At 41.9% G+C, this 23,385-nt stretch overlaps 1 protein-coding gene across 8 annotated transcripts in view; it reads left to right on the top strand.

Moving 5' to 3' along the window:
• KIZ (kizuna centrosomal protein) overlaps positions 1-23,385 on the top strand; it is a 126,554-nt gene that overhangs the window by 61,957 nt on the left and 41,212 nt on the right. For all 8 annotated transcript variants that reach the window (XM_033185452.1, XM_033185459.1, XM_033185455.1 and 5 more), the window contains one exon: positions 20,037-20,130. In XM_033185452.1, coding sequence (XP_033041343.1) covers positions 20,037-20,130 — 94 coding nt within the window. The remainder of the gene's footprint in view (positions 1-20,036; positions 20,131-23,385) is intronic.

Genomic DNA, 23,385 nt, shown 5'->3' with positions numbered 1-23,385 from the left:
AAACCCCATCTCTACTAAAAATACAAAAAATTAGCCGGGCATGGTGGCGGGCACCTGTAGTCCCAGCTACTCGGGAGGCTGAGGCAGAAGAATGGCGTGAACCCGGGAGGTAGAGCTTGCAGTGAGCCGAGATTGCGCCACTGCACTCCAGCCTGGGCAACAGAGTGAGACTCCATCTCAAAAAAAAATAAACAAATAAACAGAGTCTTGCTATGTTGCCCAGGCTGGAGTGCAGTGGTGCCATCTTGGCTCATCACAGCCTCAACCTCCCAGGTTCGAGCAATCCTCCTGCCTCAGCCTCCTGAGTAACTGGGACAACATACATGTGCTACCGTGCCCTGCTAGAATTATTCTACATCTGAGTAAAGTGGTCTTTTCTACATAGAAAAATTAATCTTTGTAATTTTGAGAACCTTCTTAAAATTGGTTTACTAAAACTTTGGCACCTGCTATATAGTTTGCCTACTAGAAGATAACAAAATGAATAAGAGTACCGAATGAAAAGTAAGGGAAAGTGGAAGTAGCTGATCTCGACAGATTTTTAAATCATGGACATATGTTAATGGTTTGATTTTTATATTGTATGCATATATTTATTGTTTACTAGTAAAAAATGTTCGAATTACCGGGCGCGGTAGCTCAAGCCTGTAATCCCAGCACTTTGGGAGGCCGAGACGGGCGGATCACGAGGTCAGGAGATCGAGACCATCCTGGCTAACACGGTAAAACCCCGTCTCTACTAAAACAATACAAAAAACTAGCCGGGCGAGGTGGCAGGCGCCTGTAGTCCCAGCTACTCGGGAGGCTGAGGCGGGAGAATGGCGTGAACCTGCGAGGCGGAGCTTGCAGTGAGCTGAGATCCGGCCACTGCACTCCAGCCTGGGCGACAGAGCGAGACTCCGTCTCAAAAAAAAAAAAAAGTTCTAATTTGTGTGATAAATGGAATATGTCAATACTTTGTGGCAAAAATTTTTGTGAATTTCAGGTGTTCTGCCACCTTAAACATTGAAAAGTACTACTTTCCAGGATAACCAAATCCCAAAAAGAATTTCTGGTCATGAGACAGCTGGTCCTTACTGATCGGCTCTGTCACACATCACATGGACATATGATGTCCATGTTATGGACTGGACTAGGCATGGTTGTTTTAGGAGCAGGATTACAGGCTGGCATCTGTAATCCTGAGTACACTTGGAATCCGTTTCTTCTGTTCTGAAAAGTCCACTTACCTGGAATTGGGACATGATTGTCTGACATCCCCTAAACTCTGACACTGACAAAAGAGGTCATTGCATCTGGTTCCCAGCTACTTCCATACTTTCCATTATTTTTCATTCGGTACTGTCATTCATTTTATTATCTTCTAGTAGGCAAACTAGATAGCAGATGCCAAAACTTTACTAAACCAATTTTGGGAAGGTTCTCAAAATTACAAAGATTAATTTTCCTAAGAACTTAGAAAAGACTACTTTACTCAAATGTAGAATAATTCTACTAAAATATATCTGAGAATCACTACAGTAAAGAAAACAAACTCAAATCTGACAGGCTGTCCTAGGAGAACCAGTTAGCTTTTGTTGTTTTTGTGCTTACATCCCTCCTGCCCTTCCTCCAGACTTAATCCATTTATCCATTCATAATACTTGTTCTTGTGCACTTTCATGTTTCTTATTTCTTCTTTTTGTCTTTGGCTTCCTCTTGGCAGCTTCTTAGATGAACAAGCACTTGAATAATTAATTGATTCAGCGTCTTCAGTTTAATACAGGGCAGGTTGAGCATCCCAAATCCTAAAATCCAAAGTCCAAAATGCTCCAAAATCTGAAACTTTTTGAGTGCCAACATGATGAAATGTTTATTGAAGCGTTTCAGATTTAGGATGCTCATATTCCAAAATCAAAAAGTAAAAATAAAAAAACACAATTCAAAATCTGAAAAAATTCAAAATCCAAATTCTCAACCATTTCAGATGAGGGATATTCAACCTATATTGATCCTCTGAGGGTCCAACAGCAAACCAGCCCAATCCTTTCAGCAGTCCTGTGTTTGATATCTACCATGCTCAGGGAGCAGGAGGCATGATGTTCATAAACCAGGCATTTCACTGTTATCATGGAAATGGACCCCGAGCAGAGTAAGAACCCAGGATGGGGCCTGCCCTATTCATCTGAGTACCCCCTCAGTGGACGATAACTCTGTACTAGACCAATTCCCATTCATCAGACTAAATTGGCCTGTGTGGAGACTCACTTATCCTAGAGAAGTGACATGGCAGCTTATTTCAGGGTCTCAACATTGCCTGAGCCGAACTTCAGTAAGCCTATCCACCGTCCCATCGTGCCCTCTGGTTTCCCTTCTCCCCGAATCCACTCACCTAGTGTAACCCTCACCAGCCCTGTCTGAGCCTCCTTGTCTCCTCTCTTAAACCCACGTGTGTGTATATGAGTATAAACAGACGGACAGACATGGAACAACACAGCAGAGTCTGACGTTTTGTTTTATGGTCCTGCGTCAGCCTTTAATCCTCACAAAGATGATTCTACCTTGACAATACCAGATACCTTTTCATCATCATCATTTACCCTCTAGAGTTTAATGATAGAACTGATTATAATGGCCGGGTGTGGTGGCTCAAGCCTGTAATCCCAGCACTTTGGGAGGCTGAGACGGGCGGATCACAAGGTCAGGAGATCGAGACCATCCTGGCTAACACAGTGAAACCCCGTCTCTACTAAAAAAATACAAAAAACTAGCCGGGCGAGGTGGTGGGCACCTGTAGTCCCAGCTACTTGGGAGGCTGAGGCAGGAGAATGGCATAAACCCGGGACACAGAGCTTGCAGTGAGCTGAGATCCGGCCACTGCACTCCAGCCTGGGCGACAGAGCGAGACTCCATCTCAAAAAAAAAAAATAAAAGGAAAAAAGAACTGATTATAATGTCTAGTAAATTCTTTTTGATGTGTTTGTAGTATTTTAAAACTTTTTGAAATTACAGAGCCTAGTTGTATTAAATTTGGGGAAGGCATAAAGTTGTATGATAATAAGACATTTACCCTCATTGGGCCTCAGAAAATGACACCCCAAAGGGAAGGCCTCAGAAGTAAGTTTCTCTCTGATCTTGTCCTACTCTCCAGTACCTCAGCCTCATTTTCTCAGAGGTAAGCTGTAGAAACTAGAATTCCTTTTCTTCAAAGTGGATCATAAAAACCTGAACCCATTTTCCCCAAAGCCAGCCATAAAACCTAAAAATATTACTCTAATTTCCCTCCTGTATTTCTGTGGTGAAATTGGCCATAAAGAAATTCTTCAACCTACCTTGTTTGATTATGAGTCGTAAGACTCCCCGTTTGAGAAAGGGTCCTGCCGGGTACCAGGGAGGAAGGAACACTGCACAGAGACGCCAAGAAGAATGAACAGACAGGCCTGGCTGAGTTTCCGCACTCAGTCTGTTAGCATTCAGTCATACATACCCTTCTTGGCCAAGCACAGTTCTACATGGTTGTCTGTTCTTCATTGAACTTCAGCATAAAAATGGACAATCTTCTCAATATTCTTAGGTCTTCAGTCTGAAGGCTGCCATGTCACAGAAAACAATGATCAAATAAAATTTCTTGTGTTTTCTTTTGTTAACCTGTTTGTTATAAGGGTGTTGACTGTGACCCTTATGATGAGGAGGAAAGGGATCACCCCTTCTGCCCCTACACCCTCCACATTCTTTTTTTTTTTCTTCTTTAGTAGATATTTAAGGCAGTCACTTTAGGTAGCTGGCCCCATAGTAAGCCCTGGAGATCTGTTTTGTATTTTATTTTATTTTATTTATTTTTTTGAGATGGAGTCTCGCTCTGTCGCCCAGGCTAGAGTGCAATGGCGTGATCTCGGCTCACCACAAGCTCCGCCTCCCAGGTTCATGCCATTCTCCTGCCTCAGCCTCCCAAGCAGCTGGGACTACAGGTGCCCACCACCATGCCCAGCTAATTTTTTTTTTTTTTGGTAGAGACAGTGTTTCACCGTGTTAGCCAGGATGTTCTCAATCTCCTGACTTTGTGATCTGCCCGCCTTGGTCTCCTAAAGTGCTGGGATTACAGGCATGAACCACCACACCTGGCCTGTTTTGTATTTTATTTTAAGAGACAGAGTCTTGCTATGTTGCCCAGCTGGTCTCAAACTCCTGGGTTTAAGCGGTCCTCCCACATTGGCTTCCCAAAGTGCTGGGATTAGAGGCATGAGCCACCATCCTGCGTGCTGTTTATACATCTCAGTTGGAGAACTCAGCCAGTACCCTAGTGACTACAGCCTTGTATCGGTGCTGATTTGGAAGAAACCCAGGGAAGTAAGAGTAAATTTTCCCAATCTTTACCTGCCCAGTCAGGAGGGTTTTTTTCAACCTGAAAAAAACGGAACCCCTGTTCTGTTAAAAGGGTTAAGTTTGGGATCCATAGAATTGTGAAAAAGAGAATGTTACTCATTTCATAAATGATGTCTGCCACCATTACAAATGATTCTTGGCTATTAAATATGGGCGATGGGTTCAGGAGGTTTAAGGGTGGAGAAAAAATGTATGATGGGTTCTCTCTTTAAGGGTGGAGGGAAATACCTATTAAAAATTCTCCCAGGCCTTCCAGCTCTTCATTAAGAAACTTTTTTAGAAAGTCATATGGGAGGGGGTTAGTTCTGAACATTCAAATGTAACAGAATGATGAGGTCTGTTTAGAGGCCTGAGTGGGGAAAAGGCAAGGGTTTTGCTTGTGCAGCCTGTGCTACAATGAAGAGGACCTTAGTGCAGATGGACAGTGCCCTACCAAATGTAGCCCATAATTCAAGCTGTCAGCTTCATCACACTGTTTCCAGGTAAAGAGAAGGAGCCCTTGTTTCCTGGGTAAAGAGAAGGAGCGTTGTTTGCTGACCCCTGGTCCACAGCCTGCCATGGTCGCCCCGCTCTGCTGGCCTTTGTGTTGCTGTCCCCTCCTTCCCTCCTTTTTGGCGTTGTGCTCCCTTCAAGTGGCCCCCTGGAAGGGACCACCCAGGGGGCTGCACAATGGAGACTGAGGTAGCCACCAAAACACAGGTTTTGTAAGACAGCCCTTTAAAAGAAAAATACTGTTTAACTATGTATGTGTTTGTCCTTTCCACAACTGTTTTGTGTGGCAAACAAAACCCTGTATACAAACTTCACTGTGGCCTCACATACAGCTGTTCCAGCCATCGGGTGTCAGACTTGAGATAGTCGTTTCCAGTTTATTTTCCCAGGACACTAATTCTTGATGTGGTTTCTAGTTACATGCTTAGATTTATGACCAAGAAACGTGATATCAAAACAAGCAAATTGCACTGGCTTTATTAAAGTATTTTATCAGTAGTCCTCAGAGTTGATGGCTGGGCATTGCTCTTGGGTGAAATTTGCCTGTAATGCTGCTTAACAAAAGCTGGCAGCCCGGAATTCAGTTCTCAATAGCCATTTACACCTCTGTAAAAGGATTAGCGCTAGCCAATTGTTACACTGTTTAAATCTTAATTTGCATCCTTATGGAGGTAGAGCTTCTACAGACCTCTCTAGTTCCCAGTTGAATTTGTGTACCTGTGGATGGGAGAGTCACTAGAGATTTATCTTATTGATGAGGGTGCTAAATTGCTTTGGGATAACTGGTATGCCACAAATATTGAATTAGCCTCTCAGGCAATATTGCCTGCCAACTGGCAGGCAGTTGTCTGCTTTGGTTCATTCATTATATTTTGTAGCAGTTGTGGTCCTTGAGTATTTGGTACCTGGATGCATTCTTCTACATCTGTTTCAAGTAAAAATTTTCATTGGTCTTAGGAGGATTTTACATGTTGTTTATTGTAAGCAACAAATTTCCTTGGGAATTATATGCAAAAACCACAACCAGAACGTGATAGTGTTAAAAGTAATCTTTTTCTATCCAGACCATATGTTTTTAAAGATCAAAGCCTTTTTGTGTTTAGAATTACCCTGTCAATAGACAATAGATGAAATTGTCTTTTCATAATGTAAAGATGGAACTACACATCAGTTTCAGATGCTCAGCCTAGGCCTGAGTGAGTTCTGATTGTAAGATGGAGGACCAGGGAGGTGGACAGGGAGGGAAACTGGCAGGTCAGAAGCATGGCAGGAAGAGAGGGTGTTAAACTACATTAAATGGATGAAAACTGATGGAGTTTGGAATGCTTGGTTGGAATGAAAACAAAGCTTGGGACATTTTAATGACCACCTTATCACTAGTTCTACTATTTTTCCCTCATAAAGCATTTATTCATTTATTCAACAAGTACTTACTAGGTATCCATCTCAGGCATGGTGTTAGCTGCTGAATTTAGTGATATTGCACATGGAGTAAAAAGAATTGTCTTGGTTGCTGAGAGTAGTCAGGATAGTAAATATAATTTAAACAGACTTTGCAGCCTGCAAGTTTTCCATGTAATAGACATGCCAGGCAGAAGGAAAGTAGACACAACTGTTTATAAATAAATATTGTTCTTTTAAGAAACATTAAAGAAATTGAATGCATTGGGTGGAAGGGCTTTTGGGGAACTCCCCAGGAAAGGTGGTTTTGAGCCTATGGGGAAAGCCAGGCCAGGCATTCCTGGGGAGGTGAGCCACAGCAAAGGCTTTGTATTCCAAGAAAGCAACCACAACTAAATTATTTTTTGTTTTTTAACTTTGGAAAATTTTGAGGCAGTGATTGGATGTTCATTGATCCTCACAGAGGCTAAAGAAGTCATCATGGTTTAAAAATCAAAATAACTATGAAGTAAGGAAGCCTGTTCATTTTGCTTTAATGTGTCTTTGTATACATGCTAAAAGAGAACAGAGAGGGGAAGCATCCAGAAAGGAACCTACCTTAGTAGATTTGTACCTGAAAAGAATTTTTAGTATATGAGGTAACCAACAAGTTTGTTTTGTTTTTTGGAGAGGAGGTGGGAGTTGTTTAAAAGAAAAAAAAAAAGCAGCCCCAGACTGCTACCAGTATACCAGTAAAAGGAGTCTAGTGAGAAAAGGCAGTAAAGCAGCCCGGAGCTCCCTTATCGAGAATGTTTTGGTTTATTCCACTCACAAACCCTCTTTGTTGGGAACTGTCCAACCCCAGCTCCTGCTGGCAGGGAAGGGTACACTGGGATTGGAAGAAGGGAAACCAGGGCTCCAAGGAGCAGGAGCAGGATGGAAGGTAGGGCCAAACCCATGAGAAGACAGAAGCTGAGTTTCCTAGCCAGTTTTTCTGTGTCACTGGAAAACAATTGGAATTGGAAACAAAGGTTGGCTGCCTTGCCTCTTCCCAGCTTTCTGAATACAGGGTATTCCTGAATTACATGTTCATCACTTAGGGACCACCTCTCCAAATGACACCATTTTGTTGTTCATTTCGGGATTTTTTTTTTTTTTTTTTTTTTGTGGTGGGGAGGGTGTTATTTTGTTTGATTATTAGCAACTGGGTTATAATATGTTGCCCAGGCGAGGCTCCAACTCCTGGGCTCTAGTGATCTTCCTACCTCCCCCTTCTGAGTACCTGGGACTGCAGGCTAAAGCCACCGTGCCTGACTTGCTTCTTTTGAAATACAATTTCCTTCCCTAAAATTTTATTCTGGATGTGATCAACTCCAGTGCTCTGTGACTCTTCAGTCTCACTAAAAATACAGTAACAACATTTTATAAAACTTCTAAAAAGTAATATGTAAATTATGTAAGTATAAGTTTCCCTGAAAAATGAACTGACAAAAGGCAGATTGATAGGAGAAAAGACTTGGAAAATTTGTTTTGATATGCACAGCACAGGGGCATTACAGGAGAATGATTACCCAGTAACCCACTGGGGTATGAATACTTTTTTACCCTTCTTCATAGGGGAGGGGAGATGGGGAAAGGTGGCAATTTGGGGGATAGTAAATGATTTTTAGGGGAAAACGAATGGACTTGAAGAACATATAGTGTCCTGGGACAAAGTCTCTTTGGCCTGCAGAATAGACAGTGGTTTGTGAGGAAATCTGTCCATGTGTGTTGACAGACTTAGTCCTTCCTGCAGTGTAAGTTAAGTTAATAAAAATTCAGAGAAGGGACCATAGGTGATTGTTTTCTTCTTCCAGCAGATTCAGACTTTAGGCAGTTAAGGGAACTTCAGAGAACAATTGCATCCTGTGCTTTGGGAGAGACAGAGAATTGAAAGACAGGAAGGGGAATGGGGGAGGGAAGATCAGAGAGACCTTGCATCCCTGCTTCAGCCCAGCATTTCAAAATGCTGTATTTTCGGATATCAGCTTCTGAGCCCCAATGTTGGCAAACTTGTTACTACTTATGATCAGAGATCACCACACCATTTTGAGATTGCTATTCTTTGGAGAAAATAAAATCTGCAAATCAAGCTTACTATGCTGCAACTGAAACACAAAAATTTAACTCACGAAAAAGATAACACTGTCAGGAATACGTAAAAGTTATCTGGTAGGGTTAAGGAAAAGTTTATTTTCTGTAGCCCTCATACAGGGTCATTTTTGCCAAGAAGTAATTCTCAGTTTGCAATTCTGAGCATAGCACCTTTTCTCTCTTACTCACTTTAAAAAACCCTGTACCTTAATTTCAGTGTTCCCAATAGCCTGGAGTGGAGTTGTCTCCTAAGTTCTGTGTGACTGAAAATGAAGCTAGAAAGCAATTATTTTTAATTTGGCCAAATTTTTTACATTTATTACATGCTTTAACTGTTGTTGGATAAGTTATGCATCTTTAAAGTGCCATTTGTGTCCACGAGTTACTTGTCATTCGGCGGGTTCCTCCACCTGCCAGATCTGACAGAGAACAAGGTGATGGTAGGGCTAGCATGTTGGTGCCAGAGACTGGACACGGGTTCCTCAGGCCAGTGTCCTTCTAGCTGGAATGATTTTGGCAGGAATGCACATAGAAAAAGGAATTGAGGTCTTGAGTTCTAAAATAGTTTCTGTGTTTTTTATGACGCATAGTCTTTAATATTTAATTCCATATAGTGTTTGAATTCTTTAGTTGAGTTCTTTTCAGCAAAATAACTGATGAATATTTTATAAACTAAAGTCTGCTATCTGGGAAGAGCACTGTTAGAAATCCTCAGCATAAACCAGCTCATCTTTTAGTCAGAGAAAGTTCCGAGTTACAGTAGATCATAAGAGCTGTGCATAGTGCTTGTGGCCAGCTGATTGATCACCCAATACCAAGGGGGAAACCCTGGACTGGTGTAACAACAACCATTAGAAAAATACTGTCAGCCAGGTGTGATGGCTTATATCTGTAATCCCAGAACTTCGGGAGGCCGAGGTGAGAGGATCGCTTGAGCTCAGGAGTTTGAGACCAGCCTGGGCAACAAAGCAAGACCCCATCTCATTTTTATTTTAAAAAAAAAAAAAAAAAAATGTAAAGATAAGTGTGTCATATGAATTTCTTTTATCTGGGCTTAAGTTTCAGCTTGTCATTCGACATGTAGTATCATTAAGTTCTGTGCTCAGCATTGTGCTGAATGCTATGAGAAATAAAAGTAAAAAATTCAGAAGTGCAATTGCTGTTCTCACCAGGCTTTTACTCTTGTTGAGAAGACTCAGCAGAGATGACTTAACTGTGGAATAGCACAAGGTAAGAAGGTAAGATGGTGTCTCATTTGTGCTAAAGAATTCAGGGATAAGAAAGAGCCCTATGAGTAAGGTAGTCAGGGAAGCTTCTAGAAGGTCATGAGCTGAGCTAGTCTAAGTAAGCCTGACACTTAGATTGATAAGATCTGCAAAGAACAAAGGTTATCTGGCATTTGTCCTGGCAGGACAATCAAGCATTACTAAGCACTGGCATGCACGCCATGGTGGTAGTGAGGGGATGTTGGAGGAGTGCAGATTCTGGTAATAAGTAGGTGCATTCTGTGGAACAATTTAAAAACAATGATAAGACCACTAAAAGTCAGTCTGCTTTCTGTTGTCACCATTCCTAAGCATGGCAAAGATAAAATACACCTTCCCAGGGAGGGAACCTGCTCCCACTGCAGCATCCACTAGCACCATGGAGTGTCAGCCAGTTTCCAGTATTGCACAGTACTAACCTTTTAGAGGATATCCAAAATATTAAGCCATGGTCCTTGCTCCAGGTTTGCATCCTGGTTTGAGAAGTGGGACTAAAGGGAATCTAAGCTTGGAGATCATAAGCTGGTGGCCGCAGGCCTACCTTGGGCTGCAGATGGGTTCTCTTTGTCCCGTCAGTGTATAGGCAACCTTTTGAATTAGTCACCACATTTTAAAGATTGGGAGCTGTTAAATAAAAACAAAACTTGCTATTATAAACTTCCAGCTTCTCTTAAAAACTGAGAAGATCTAGGTTCACTAGGACACACACTCCCCAGGGGAACTTTTGATGGAGGCACTGGCCCCAGCTCTCCACAGCCCCACCCCACCAGCAGCCAGCGTGGTCTCAGTTACCTTTCCTGTAGGCAGCTGAGTGCTCCCCAGGTGAACAGTAAAGGACTGTTTCTTCCTCCCTTGCCTCACCTACTTACCTGCTCTTCCTCTGCCACCTACAACACAAGGTCAGTCTCCTGACTGGTCTCTAGGTCTCAGGTCTCTCTCCTCACCAACTCCATCCTTGCAGGGCTGCCAGGCTAACCCTCTGAAAAACACTGCTTTCGAGAAACCAGCAATGACTCAGAAATCCACAAGCTTGTTGCTGTATTCTTTCCAGAGTTTCATATTGAATTTAATTTTCCATTGCTATCATACTGTCACCAACAGCAGCCCCTACCCAGCCAAACTTGTCTCCCTTGCCGGTCCCCACACCACTCTTACCCTGCCATTTCCCATCACCTTTGCCTGTGTCTCTCCTTAGTTTCAAATGTCATCTCCCCTCCTCCGTAAAACCTGCCTGGCTCAAGTTCCTCCTCCTCAGTCAAGCCCCTGGGCCTCCAGTGATCTCTCTGTGTCTTCACTGCTTCATAATTCCTGATTGTCTGATGGCCTGCCCTGTGCCTTTCACCATTGATTACAGGCTGTCTTTTACTGCCCTGAAATTGGCTTACCACTGGGGGAACCTCTTAAGGGCGGGTGTTGTTCTGGGAATTGAGTGATGACAGGATAGAGTCTTCCAGGAAGAATTAGGATCCAGATTTTGTCTAGGCAATAAGAAATATTCATAGGTACTATAAGTCAGGTAGGCCTGAAGTCTGGAAGCTTTGGGGCAGCAGAACCCAGGAGTGAAGGACCCAACTCGGGGTCTGACCTATAAGAACTAAGAATCCAGGCTTAGAGTTTAGACAGAAGCTTGGGAATTGGCAAGGAGCTGGAGCACCAACAGTGTGGATAAGAGTCAGGAGTAGCACTTGAATCCTGTGTGCCTGTTATTGCTTCCTTCCCAGCATAAAGATACACTTCACAGTAGGGGTAGGCTTGAGTCTGCAGTTGTCACTCATCCTCCAATAGACCACGTCTCCTTCATCCTTGTCGCATCAGGCACATAGTCATCAACTAGGTCCAGTAACTTCACCAACTGTAGTGCTATTTACAAATTAGTACTTCACAAATAACATATTGATTTATAAGTTGCTTTGTAACTAATCTTCATTTTCTTTTTGGATTATGTGTTGAATATTCCTAACTACAAATGTGAACAGCTCCTTTAAAGTAGAAACACTGTTTTGTCTTTTATATCTTCTCCTACAGCTTTTTAGAATCATGCATCCCCCAAAATAGACATTTTTTTAAAGATGGTAACTAACCATCTTTAAGCTTTGAAGGCTACTGTGATGCAATGGTAGACCTAACCTAAAACAGTGACCAAATTTTTAGACTCTTATCACTTACTCAGTAGACTGGATATAGATAATAAAAGATAAATCCCTCTTTCTAAACCTTCTTATCCTGATTAAGAATAAAGAAAATTTTACTGTAATAGGATCTGAATGGAAAAATAATAGTCATTTTTCTACATTTGGAAATAGAGGACGTAACCTATACTTCAGCCAGAAGTTTTCAATTTCTTGGCAGTGACAATTTAAGTAAATTTCATATGAGTTGTGGGGATCTAACTTTGTTATGATTGACAATATAAAATTAGCCTTTTCTGCTGTTAAGATTATCTAGCATACCTATCATTCAGGTGGAATGTGGAACGAGATTGCCCAGCTGTGGATTTGAACATCATTAAAGTCAACAAAGGGTTAAAAGTTACTTCCTCTGATGGATTTAAAATTGCCGCATACACACAAACAAGTTTTTCAAACTGCCCCATTTTATATCTTTGTTGAGAGACAGTATAGCTGCTGCATTTTAATGTCCAGATTATATTACAGATATATTTCAGTAAACCATGAAGAACCACCATAGATTCTAGAAGCTGGCGATCTGTGCTTAAATAAGCATCTCCTGCAGCACCTTTTTTATTTTATAGGCTCTGTAATCACAGTGACATTCTGAAAGAAGACCTTGAAGCTCACAGAGAAGCTGTCCTTCATCAGCTCCCAGGACTCCTACCTGGGGTAGCAGCTATGAAAAGCAAGTCAAGTCTTACTGGCTTGACATCCTCTTATGAAAGTTGCAATCCTCTTATTAAAATACATCTGCACTGTTTACTAGCAGAGAACAGATTATTACTCAGAAGTGGTCAGTAGATGCATGTCTGTGAAAGCTCCACTGAAGGGACCTTGTTTGGCTGGCCGAGCGAGTGAGTGGCTTTGGGTCTGCTTAGCCTACACATAGCGCCGTCTTCCTCACCTGTCATGTGCCACTTAGGCTGTTTTATGTTAAAAATATAAATAGGGAGAATATTTAGAGGATTCCGCTTAAATCTAGTACGCACTGGATTCTCTCAAAGGGTGGATGGAAATCAGGATAATAGTCTTTAAAGGGACCTTGTCACAAGAAAACGTCACTGGATTAAGTGGCTGTGTTTTTACGTTACCTTCTGCATCTGTACTAGTAATCTTGAAGCTATGGGAAATGCTGGAAATGACCTTCCCGGTCAGTAGCTTTTCAACCTAAGACCTTCCCGGTCAGTAGCTTTTCAACCTAAGGCAGTAAAGAGCAATGCAAGAAAACCCTCTTGCAGTTTTTATCATGCAGAATAAAAACCACAGTCTTAAAATAATCCTTTACAACGTAGTGGAAGAAGCTGGGTTGGGAGGAGTCCTTCTACGCTCTCTAGGTCATTTGGTGATTATGTCTTAGAAGGCTCTTTAACGAATCTCCCGTTTCTTTCTCAGTGCCTTTTATATCTGTTTATATACTCTTTGGCATAAACCACAGTTGTGGTGTGTAGCATGGGAAGGATATATGCATTTATAATTCTGTGTGCAAACTGAGTTGTTTAAAAAAAGGATTCATTTTGTGACTCTCTTAACCTAGGCTGCCAAACTGTGATTATGGGTGATAAGCCATGATGTCTGCACCTACTAGACTAACGATTGTTAGAGTTTCTCAGCATTCATAATAGAGCATTGATTTCCATTATGAAAGGTTGTGTTTTACATGACTATTGATCTACAATTATGTGTAAATCAGTCTTCCATAAGAAATGATCCTTCTTTATGACCACCACAAATTTTAAAATTAATATCTGGAGTCTTCAAAACTGTTTCTTTACCACAATCATTTTTTAGAGCCAGATAAAGAAGTCAGGAATGTTTTCTGCTGTCAGCATTATGTTCTGCTACAGTTAGAATTGCTGTATATGTTGTGATTGGGGATGCTGTTTAACGCACACTCATTATCACTGGTTCACTGTCTAGCCTTGAAAAAAGTGCCAAGTGTTTGTAACCTTTGAGAGACAGTAGTCAGGTCTTTAAACACAGATTCTTCCTAATGGATTTTAGTCACCAGGCTCCCCTGCTGCTCTCCTGGTTCTGGCGTCCTCTGTGCCCCTTAGCACCCAGAAGTGCCTGCTGGGAACCCCAAGTCTAATTGAAATAGACCTGTCTGCTTTGTGATCGTCACCTGGCCATTTTGATCAACCATTGCAGAAACACTGGTTTGGAGAGAATGATTTATTCTTATTCTTTAATGGTTAATAACTCTGGTGTCATAGAATTCTTTTTTCTTTTTTTTTAAGACAGAATCTTGCTCTATCGCCCAGGCTGGAGTGCTGTGGAGTGATCTTGGCTCACTGCAACCTCCGCCTCCTGAGCTCAGGAGATTCTTGTGCCTCAGCCTCCTGAGTAGCTGGGATTACAGGTGTGCACCGACACACCCTGCTAATTTTTTGTATTTTTGGTAGAAGATGGGGTTTCACCATGTTGACCAGGCTGGTCTTGAACTCCTGGCCTAAAGTGATCCACCCACCTCTGCCTCCCAAAGTACTGGGATTACAGGCATGAGCCGTCACACCCAGCCTGGTGTCATAGAATTCTAATCCAGGCAGGGTGGAAAGGCTTTGACTGATTACATAATCCTTAAAAGAGTGTTTGGTGTAGCAGCAGCTCACATCTGTCTCTTTAATCTTGATCTATAAAATGAGACATCTGCCCCCATAGCATACTCTAGAGCAGCAGTCCCCAACCTTTTTGGCACCAGGGACCGGTTTCATGGAAGACAGTTTTTCCACGGACCGGGGTTAGGAAGGTATGGGCAGGGGCCTGGTTTCAGGATGGTTCAAGTACATTACATTTATTGTGCACTTTATTATTCTTACGTTTTAATAGATAATAAAATAATTATACAATTCACCATAATGGAAAATTAGCGGGAGCCTTGAGCTTGTTTTCCTGCAACTAGATGGTCACGTTTGGGGGTGATGGGAGACAGTGACAGATCATCAGGCATTAGATTCTCATAAGGAATATGCAACCTAGCTCCCTTACATGCACAGTTCACAATAGGGTTTGTGCTCCTATAAGAATCTAATGCTCCCTGTGATCTGACAGGAGGCAGAGCTCATGCTTCACCCTCCTGCCACTCATCTCCTGCTTTGTGGCCCAGTTCCTAGCAGACCACATATCAGTACCAGTCCATGGCCTAGGCGTTGGGACCCCTGCTCTAGAAGACAATGTGAAGATTTCTGAATTCCTGCTCACAAAATGAAGCATCTTAAGAGAAAAAAAGAACAGACCACTCTTGTCATCATTATTGATTTATGTTATATCAAGGATTAAGACCTTCATATGGGCCAGGTGGCTTATGCCTGTAATTCCAGCACTCTGGGAGGCTGAGGCAGATGGATTGCTTGAGCTCAGGAGTTCGAGACCAGCCTGGGCAACATGGCGAAACCTCATCTCTACAAAAAATACAAAAAAATTAGCAAGGTGTGGTGGCGCACACATATGGACTTAGCTACTCAGGAGACTGAGGCGGGAGGATCGCTTGAGCCCAGGGTGTCAAGGCTGCAGTGAGCTGTGATTGTGCCACTGCACTCCAGCCTGGGTGACACAGCAAGATGCTGTCTCAAAAAAAAAAAAAATAACAAAAAGTCATATGCAAGGTTTACTATTATCATGTGGAAGACCAAGGTATTGTTTTTGACAATTATGAATTATAAAAATATAATTCATGTTATTTAGAGAAATTGATTTAAAAATTGCTCATTATTGTCTTCTGGAAAACATTTTAATATAAAAATGATTAATAAGTAGTTTTATCTTATGAGAAACATAATGAGACCATTTATTTTTTTCCAGGTGCAACTAATTGTCTGTATTAGTGGCTACCTTCAGATACAGTTTCCCAGTTGTGTTCTCAGGCTCATACTGAAAAATTGAGTCAGCTTTGTATTATTTGGATTATAGTATGTAAACATCTCTAGTCTGCCTGTGTTCAGAATAAAACTCAGGGTATTTATTACTCTGCATTTAAAGTTAAGAAATGCTGATAGATTTGTTTAAATTTCAGTTTTCTGATTGGAAGCCTTTTCAAGTACATGAAATTAATTATAGACAATTTAAACCATATTCCTTTATTACATTTTTAATTAAAGAACTACCTGACATTAAACTTTGTTTTTTTGTGTGTGATCAATGTTATACATTTTCCAACATAAAGTAGAAAAAAGAGAAAAATCTTCTTCAAATCCTTTGTACCACTTTGCACATTTTCTAATGTGGTATGTTTTTGTAGAGCCATGGGCAAAGCTCCATTTAAGGAAGCCATGGCTCTTGCACTTCTTACCTGATCTATCCCAAAAGAAATCAGCAAGTCGGCTTGCTTTTGTGCTTTAAGGGTTGCCTTAGTTGTTCAGAAGTCACAAACCCTAGGTGCTGTACCTCCTTCAACAGCTCATTTTCTGTTTGACTTGCGCAAGTCATTTAATCAATGTTGTCCTTTTGTGGGAAATAAGTATAATAATTATAGGAAACCTTAGCTAGTTTTTCATGCTAGGACCCAAAGGGTAGATGCAGTTGGGTGGTGTATTAGTAACAAGAGTCTTGACTTGGTTTTGCTTCTTCAGAAAATCATGTGTATTAGACACTAGAGGGACCGTTCTTTGATAATTTGACTCACTTAGTTGATAATTTGACTCACTTAGCTGTTTAACTAATTTAATTTATCCTAGTTAAACTTGCTTTCAAGCAAAAAGCATAGTTGACTTGCTTATTATAATAAATATACCTGCTGAATGGGCTAGAATTTGCTGATGACTGGTCAGTGCATTTTCCTAGCAGGGCAGTCTGTTAAGAAACCAAATATAGATGCAAAGGTCGAAACAAAGGAATTGGGTAGTTTAGTGACATCATTGCGGTACGGTGGTAACCAAGAAAGGCAAATTGCTGAAAGGTCTTTCTATCAAACTAGTCAGAAGCCTTAGAATCAAAGGATTCCAATGATTCATCTCACTTTATTCAAGTCCTGAAAAAAATAGGGTTAGGTCAGGCACAAGTTATAACAATTAAGATTTATTAAGGAAGGTTCTGAACTGTACCTAGACTTACTTCTTTTTCCAGAGATTTTGTTACGAAATTTTTCAAACATACAGAAAAATAAAAGGAATCATACAGTGGATATCCATATACACACCACCCAGATTGTACTCCTGACATTTTATTGCACTCTCATATTTGTTTTTTTTTTTTTTTTTGAGGCAGAGTCTCGCTCTGTCACCCAGGCTGGAGTGCAGTGGCCGGATCTCAGCTCACTGCAAGCTCCGCCTCCCGGGTTTACGCCATTCTCCTGCCTCAGCCTCCCGAGTAGCTGGAACTACAGGCGCCCGCCACCTCGCCCGGCTAGTTTTTGTATTTTTAGTAGAGACGGGGTTTCACCGTGTTAGCCAGGATGGTCTCGATCTCCTGACCTCGTGATCCGCCCGTCTTGGCCTCCCAAAGTGCTGGGATTACAGGCTTGAGCCACCGCGCCCGGCCTCATATTTGTTTATCCATCCTTCCATCAATCTCTTATTTTTATACATTTCTAAGTAAGTTGCAGATGCTAATATACACTTAACTTTTTACCTTGACATTTTTGAACATTTGAAGTCTCATATACCCATTACTCAGACCCACCAGCTGCTCACATTTCATCAGTCTTGTTTTATCTCTTTCCCTAACGCTTTTTTTCTTGAGTAGTTTAAAACAGACAACATATCATTTCACTCACAAATACTTATGTCTCTAACATATAAGGATTTAAAATACTATCATTTTAACATAATCAACAAAATTCTTCAGTTTATCTAATACCTAGTCATTGTCAGTTTGCCTTGCTTATCTGAAAAAATGTTTTTCTATATTTGTTTTGTTTGAATCAGAGTTCAAATAAGGTCCACATATTACAATTGGCTATGTCTCTGAAATCTCTTAATTTTGTAACATTCCCTCCCTCCTTTTTTTATAGTATTGATTTGTTGAAGGAATTGGGTCACTTATCCTGGAGAATTTACATGCTCTATTTGGTTGGTATGTTTAACCAGTTCCTCTTTACTCTTTATTACCTGTAAACTGGTGGTTAGATCCAAATGTGTGATTAAGTTCCAGGCCAGTTATTTTGGCAAGAAAATATCATGGGTGGTGCTGGTACTTAAAATTGGGCAGCACATGATGCGTGGTCACCCCGTAGTTAGTGATACTAAGACCGATCTGTGGGTTCAAATGTCAGAAGGTTGATGACTCCAGTACAGAAGTTTACTATTATGTAATTTTCACAACATTATGACCATTTCCTAGATACATTCATTAATTTGGACTTACAAAATGGTGACTTTTCTAATTTGATCATTTCTTCTGCGTTTATTGGAAGAACTTTTCCTTATCAGCTACTTGGTGACTCTGAAATGTATTTTTTGACCACAAAAGCAGGATAAATGCTTTATTCTATTTCTTTATTTACCAGTTTGCAGAATAATGAATTGTTGCCCTACCAGCCTCCAAAGGTTTTACGATTTATTTTTATTTTATCTTTATTGTGGTTTAAAAAAACATAAAATTAGCCTTCTTAACCATTTTCAACTGTACAGTTCAGTAGTGTTAAATATCTTTACTTTGTTGTAAAACAGATCTCCAGAACATTTTCATGATATAAAATGGAAAATCTATACACATTAAACAACTCCTCATTTTCCCTTCCCCCCAGGCCCCAGCACCCACCATTCACCTTCTGTCTTTATGAATTTGACTGTTCTAGGTACCTCATGTAAGTGGAATCATACAGTATTTGTCCTTTTCTGATTGGCTTATTTCACTTAGCACAATGCCCTTAAGATTCATCTATGTTGTAGTATGTGACAGGATTTCCTTCCTTTTAAGGCTGAATCCAAAGGTTTTTATTTTTATTTTTAAAATTTTATTTATTTATTTTTAGATGAACTCAAGGATTTTCATGTATTCCCTGTGTTTCAGTCCACTGCAGTCAGTATCCTTTTGGGGCTGAAATCGTCCCATCATTGACAGTGGGAGCTTCCTCAAGATATCTCCTCCCCACCTTCAGTTCTTTTGATACAACTTTGAGAGCTTCCTTACTTTCTGGTACCCACAAGATGTTTCAGGTTCATCTTGTGCGTTTCCTGCCCCAGACCTGAATAGGGCATTTCTTTAATGAACTCTGGTTCCTTTTAGTATATAAATACCACAGCCTGGGCAGCAGTATAGGCTTACTTTTTTTTTTTTTTTTTTTTTTTTTTTTTTTTTTTTTTTTGAGACGGAGTCTCGCTGTGTCGCCTGGGCTGGAGTGCAGTGGCCAGATCTCAGCTCACTGCAAGCTCCGCTGCCTCCCGGGTTCACGCCATTCTCTCGCCTCAGCCTCCCAAGTAGCTGGGACTACAGGCGCCCGCCACCTCGCCCGGCTAGTTTTTTTTGTATTTTTTAGTAGAGACGGAGTTTCACCATGTTAGCCAGGATGGTCTCGATCTCCTGACCTTGTGATCCACCCGTCTTGGCCTCCCAAAGTGCTGGGATTACAGGCTTGAGCCACCACGCCTGGCCATAGGCTTACTTTTTAATGCTTTCCTAATATCTTAATTTTTAAAAAACTGTAAGTAGACCATGGTAAGAGTGTAACAGAACAACTGCTGTCGAGATGAAAATGTGATCTTTTTCTCTTGACTACATGTGGAAGACTGACCATCTATGCAGTGATTCAAAACCATTGTTGTACTTTAGAATCACTCTGTGAGCCTTAAAAATCCCACTGACCAGACCAGGCATGGTGGCTCACGCCTATAATCTCAGCACTTTGGGAGACCGAGGCAGGTGGACTGCTCGAGCCCAGGAGTTTATGACCAGCCTGGGCAACATGATGAAAGCCAGTCTCATGACCCAGTCTCTAAATAAATAAATAGATTAAAATTTTAAAATAAATTTTTTAAAAAGCCCACTGGCCAAGCCGCACCCCAGACCATTTTTCCTGGACTCTGTAGAGGTGGCCCCAGGCACCCAGATTGTGCAGAACTCACCAGGTTGTTCTGTGTGCAGCAAAAGTTGAGAATACTCACTTAGCAATGAAATAACCAAAGTTTTTAAAAGTTAAAAAAAATGATACTTGGACTCAAAACTCACTTAGTCCAGAATATGTTGAGTTCCAGACTTTTCTGGATAAACCACCTTCTACTAACATAATTGAGGCCTTTAAAAAAGTAGGAATCTTGTAATATTACAAATCTATAGTGAGTGTTCTGTTTCTGTTTTATAGACCTGGACAAGCACCAGACTCAGGCGTACCGAGGGCACCGGTGGGTCAGCATGTTGCCACCTTGAAAAAACATGATAATTCTCTCAAAGAAGAGGTAGGTAGCTAGACTGTCTGAAGTTTTCCCAGTCACAAATATGGACCACAGAGCAAGGTTAGTAATTTTTTTTTTTTTTTTGAGACGGAGTTTCGCTTTGTCGCCCAGGCTGGAGTGCAGTGGCCAGATCTCAGCTCACTGCAAGCTCCACCTCCCGGGTTTACGCCATTCTCCTGCCTCAGCCTCCCGAGTAGCTGGGACTACAGGCGCCTGCCACCTCGCCCGGCTAGTTTTTTTTGTATTTTTTAGTAGAGACGGGGTTTCACCGTGTTAGCCAGGATGGTCTCGATCTCCTGACCTCGTGATCCACCCGTCTCGGCCTCCCAAAGTGCTGGGATTACAGGCTTGAGCCACCGCGCCCGGCCGTAATTTTTATTTAAAAAAGAAAAAAAAGAAAAGTTTTGGCCGGGTGCGGTGGCTCATGCCTGTAATCCCAGCACTTTGGGATGCCGAGGCAAGCAGATCATGAGCTTAAGAGATCAAGACCATTCTGGCCAACATGGTGAAACCCTGTCTCTACTGAAAGTACAAAAATTAGCTGGATATGGTGGCATGCGCCTGTAGTCCCAGCTGCTTGGGAGGCTGAGGCAGGAGAATTGCTTGAACCCAGGAGGCGGAGGTTGCAGAGAGCCAAGATCATGCCACTGCACTCCAGCCTGGGTGACAGAGTGAGACACTATCTCAAAAAAAAAAAAAAAAAAAAGTCTCCAGATATGCCAGTTATTCATTGAGGAAATGTTATGTATTTGCAAAAAACAGCAATAAGAAAAGTAGTAAGTGAGGTTTTGTGGTTGGTTGGTTTTTAACTTTCTGACCTCAGGCCTTTTGCATAATGTTTTATGTAGGCATTCATTTTCCAAGAAATTTCAAAGCGTCTTATAACACTCTGGTTTTTCATCTCCACTCTATACTTTAGAAATACTGTATAGTCATGTCAATTCAGCAAATACCTATCCATCCATTACTCTTTTTTTTTTTTTTTTTTTTTTTTTTTTTTTTTTTTTTTTTTTTTTTTGAGACGGAGTCTCGCTCTGTCACCACTGGAGTGCAGTGGCCGGATCTCAGCTCACTGCAAACTCCGCCTCCGGGGTTTACGCCATTCTCCTGCCTCAGCCTCCCGATAGCTGGGACTACAGGCGCCCGCTACCTCGCCCGGCTAGTTTTTTGTATTTTTTAGTAGAGACGGGGTTTCACCGTGTTAGCCAGGATGGTCTCGATCTCCACTCGTGATAGTCTCGGCATGTCCAAAGCTGGATTACAGGCTTGAGCCACCGCGCCCGGCCTATCCATCCATTACTGTACACAGATGTCAGCCCAGATCCACTGGAGGGAAAGAGACAATAAAATGTGCCCCCCCCCCTTCTGGGGTGTGACATCATGGGATGCATGTAATAAGAAAATGGCAAAAATATGGGCTTTGAGGAAAGAGAGCCAAGCCAAGACTCCTGGAGAAGCAAGGAAGGCAGAGATCATGATGGAGGGAGTACAGGGGCATGAGAAGTGATCCTTAAAAGATAGGCTTTTGACGGTATGAGTTGGAGGGGACAGAGGCGACAAGAAATGGCAGCTATGAGCCAGAGAGCACGCTGGGAAACCCAACACATACTCAGGCAATAGAGCCATCCTGAGGCTGAAGCGAGGACTCAAGTCTGGGGATGGTGAGAAGGAACTCAAGAAGTAGTTGCTGGCCATGGTGTGCAGCATCCAACACCAGGCCAGGGAGACTGTGTTTAGTTTCGTAGCTTTTGAAAACCCACTGGGGCTTTTTGAACAAAGCTGTGATAGGAGTTCTGCAGTGCCTTAGGGAATTTCATGTTTGGTTTGGGACTGAGACATTGAAGGAGGGAGCCCTGCAGTGTTTCAGGCAAGAGGAAGGAGAGGCCTTGGGAGCTGGTGCCAAGAGAGAATTTGAAGATGCTGAACAGAACATGGAAACAGATGGAGCAAGTTCCCAAGGAAATTATGAGGGGAGGAACCAGAAGCCTAAGTTTAGAGCATGTCCATTGGCATATTCCTTCCTCATTCCCTAGAAAAGTCACATTCAGGGAAACAGCCTTCTGGGTTGAACATCTTGGGAATGTGTCGTTTCAAATCATGTTTTTTCATCTTTATATATAATATAGGATATTCTGGCTTTGATTCTTTTTAAGGTTTTTTAAAATTATTGTCATGCTCATAGTTCAAGGATTATATACCTGTACCTTCTGGAGTCAAGCTTTGCTGCCTCTGTCTTGAAGTCACATGCCCACGTGGCTGTGCCATCTAGAGCCTCTGGCATTCCCCCTCCAGCCTTCCAGAGCACCTTCAGTCCCCCTCAGACCCCTCTTTCCTTGCCACTACAATTAAGAGAGTAGTAGGACTCCTTTTTTTATAGCATTTCAAACATACATATATTCAGTGATAGGACGGACGCACTAATTCCATGCCCACAACCCAAATTCACATGTGTTGTTACCATTGCACCATATTTGTTTCCGACCTCCTCCTCCTCCTCTTCCTCCTTTCCCCCATCTTCCTACCCCTGCTTCTCCCTCCTTTCCTCCCCTCACTTCACCCACCTTCCTTCTCTTCTGTTCTTTCTCTCTTCTCCCTCTTCTCAAACTTCCTTCCCTCCCCCTTCCCCCTATTCCTTAGGGGGAAGAAATAAATTATTACAAAGATAGGTACAGCCCCCTGTAGGCTTCTCACAGATTTCATGCCCCTTTTCAAAGATAACCTAGATCCATTCCTTCTTTGCTGATGAACATAGATCTTTTTCGTTTGCTTGCTTGTTTGTTTGTTTTTTCAAGACGGAGTCTCGCTCTGTTGCCCAGGCTGGAGTGCAGTGGCGCGATCTTGGCTCACTGCAACCGAGGCTCACGCCTCCCGGGTTCAAGCGATTCTCCTTCCTCAGCCTCCCAAGTAGCTGGGACTACAGGCATGTGCCACCATGCCTGGCTGATTTTTTGTATTTTTAGTAGAGACAGGGTTTCACCATGTTGGCCAGGCTGTCTCGAAGTCCTGACCTTGGGCAATCCACACCCCTCCCTCAGTCTCCCAAAGTGCTGAGATTACAGATGTGAGCCACCACACCCAGCTGATGAACATAGATCTTCAGAAAGATACTGTTTGGGTTTTATTGTCCCTTTGAGTTAGCACTGTCTTGTAACAACATTATTTTCCATGCTTGTTCACTGCAAGTACATCACATCTCAGGCGTTTTAAGGGTGAAATAAGTGTTGGTCAGCTGTCCTTTGCTATCTAATGTTTTTTTTT

This window comes from Trachypithecus francoisi, unplaced genomic scaffold (assembly GCF_009764315.1).
Source record: "Trachypithecus francoisi isolate TF-2019V2 unplaced genomic scaffold, Tfra_2.0 Lachesis_group21, whole genome shotgun sequence".
NCBI classification, from domain to species: Eukaryota; Metazoa; Chordata; class Mammalia; order Primates; family Cercopithecidae; genus Trachypithecus; species Trachypithecus francoisi.
The sequence above is the reverse complement of the archived record's forward strand: the minus strand, read 5'-3'. Positions and strand labels throughout refer to the sequence as shown.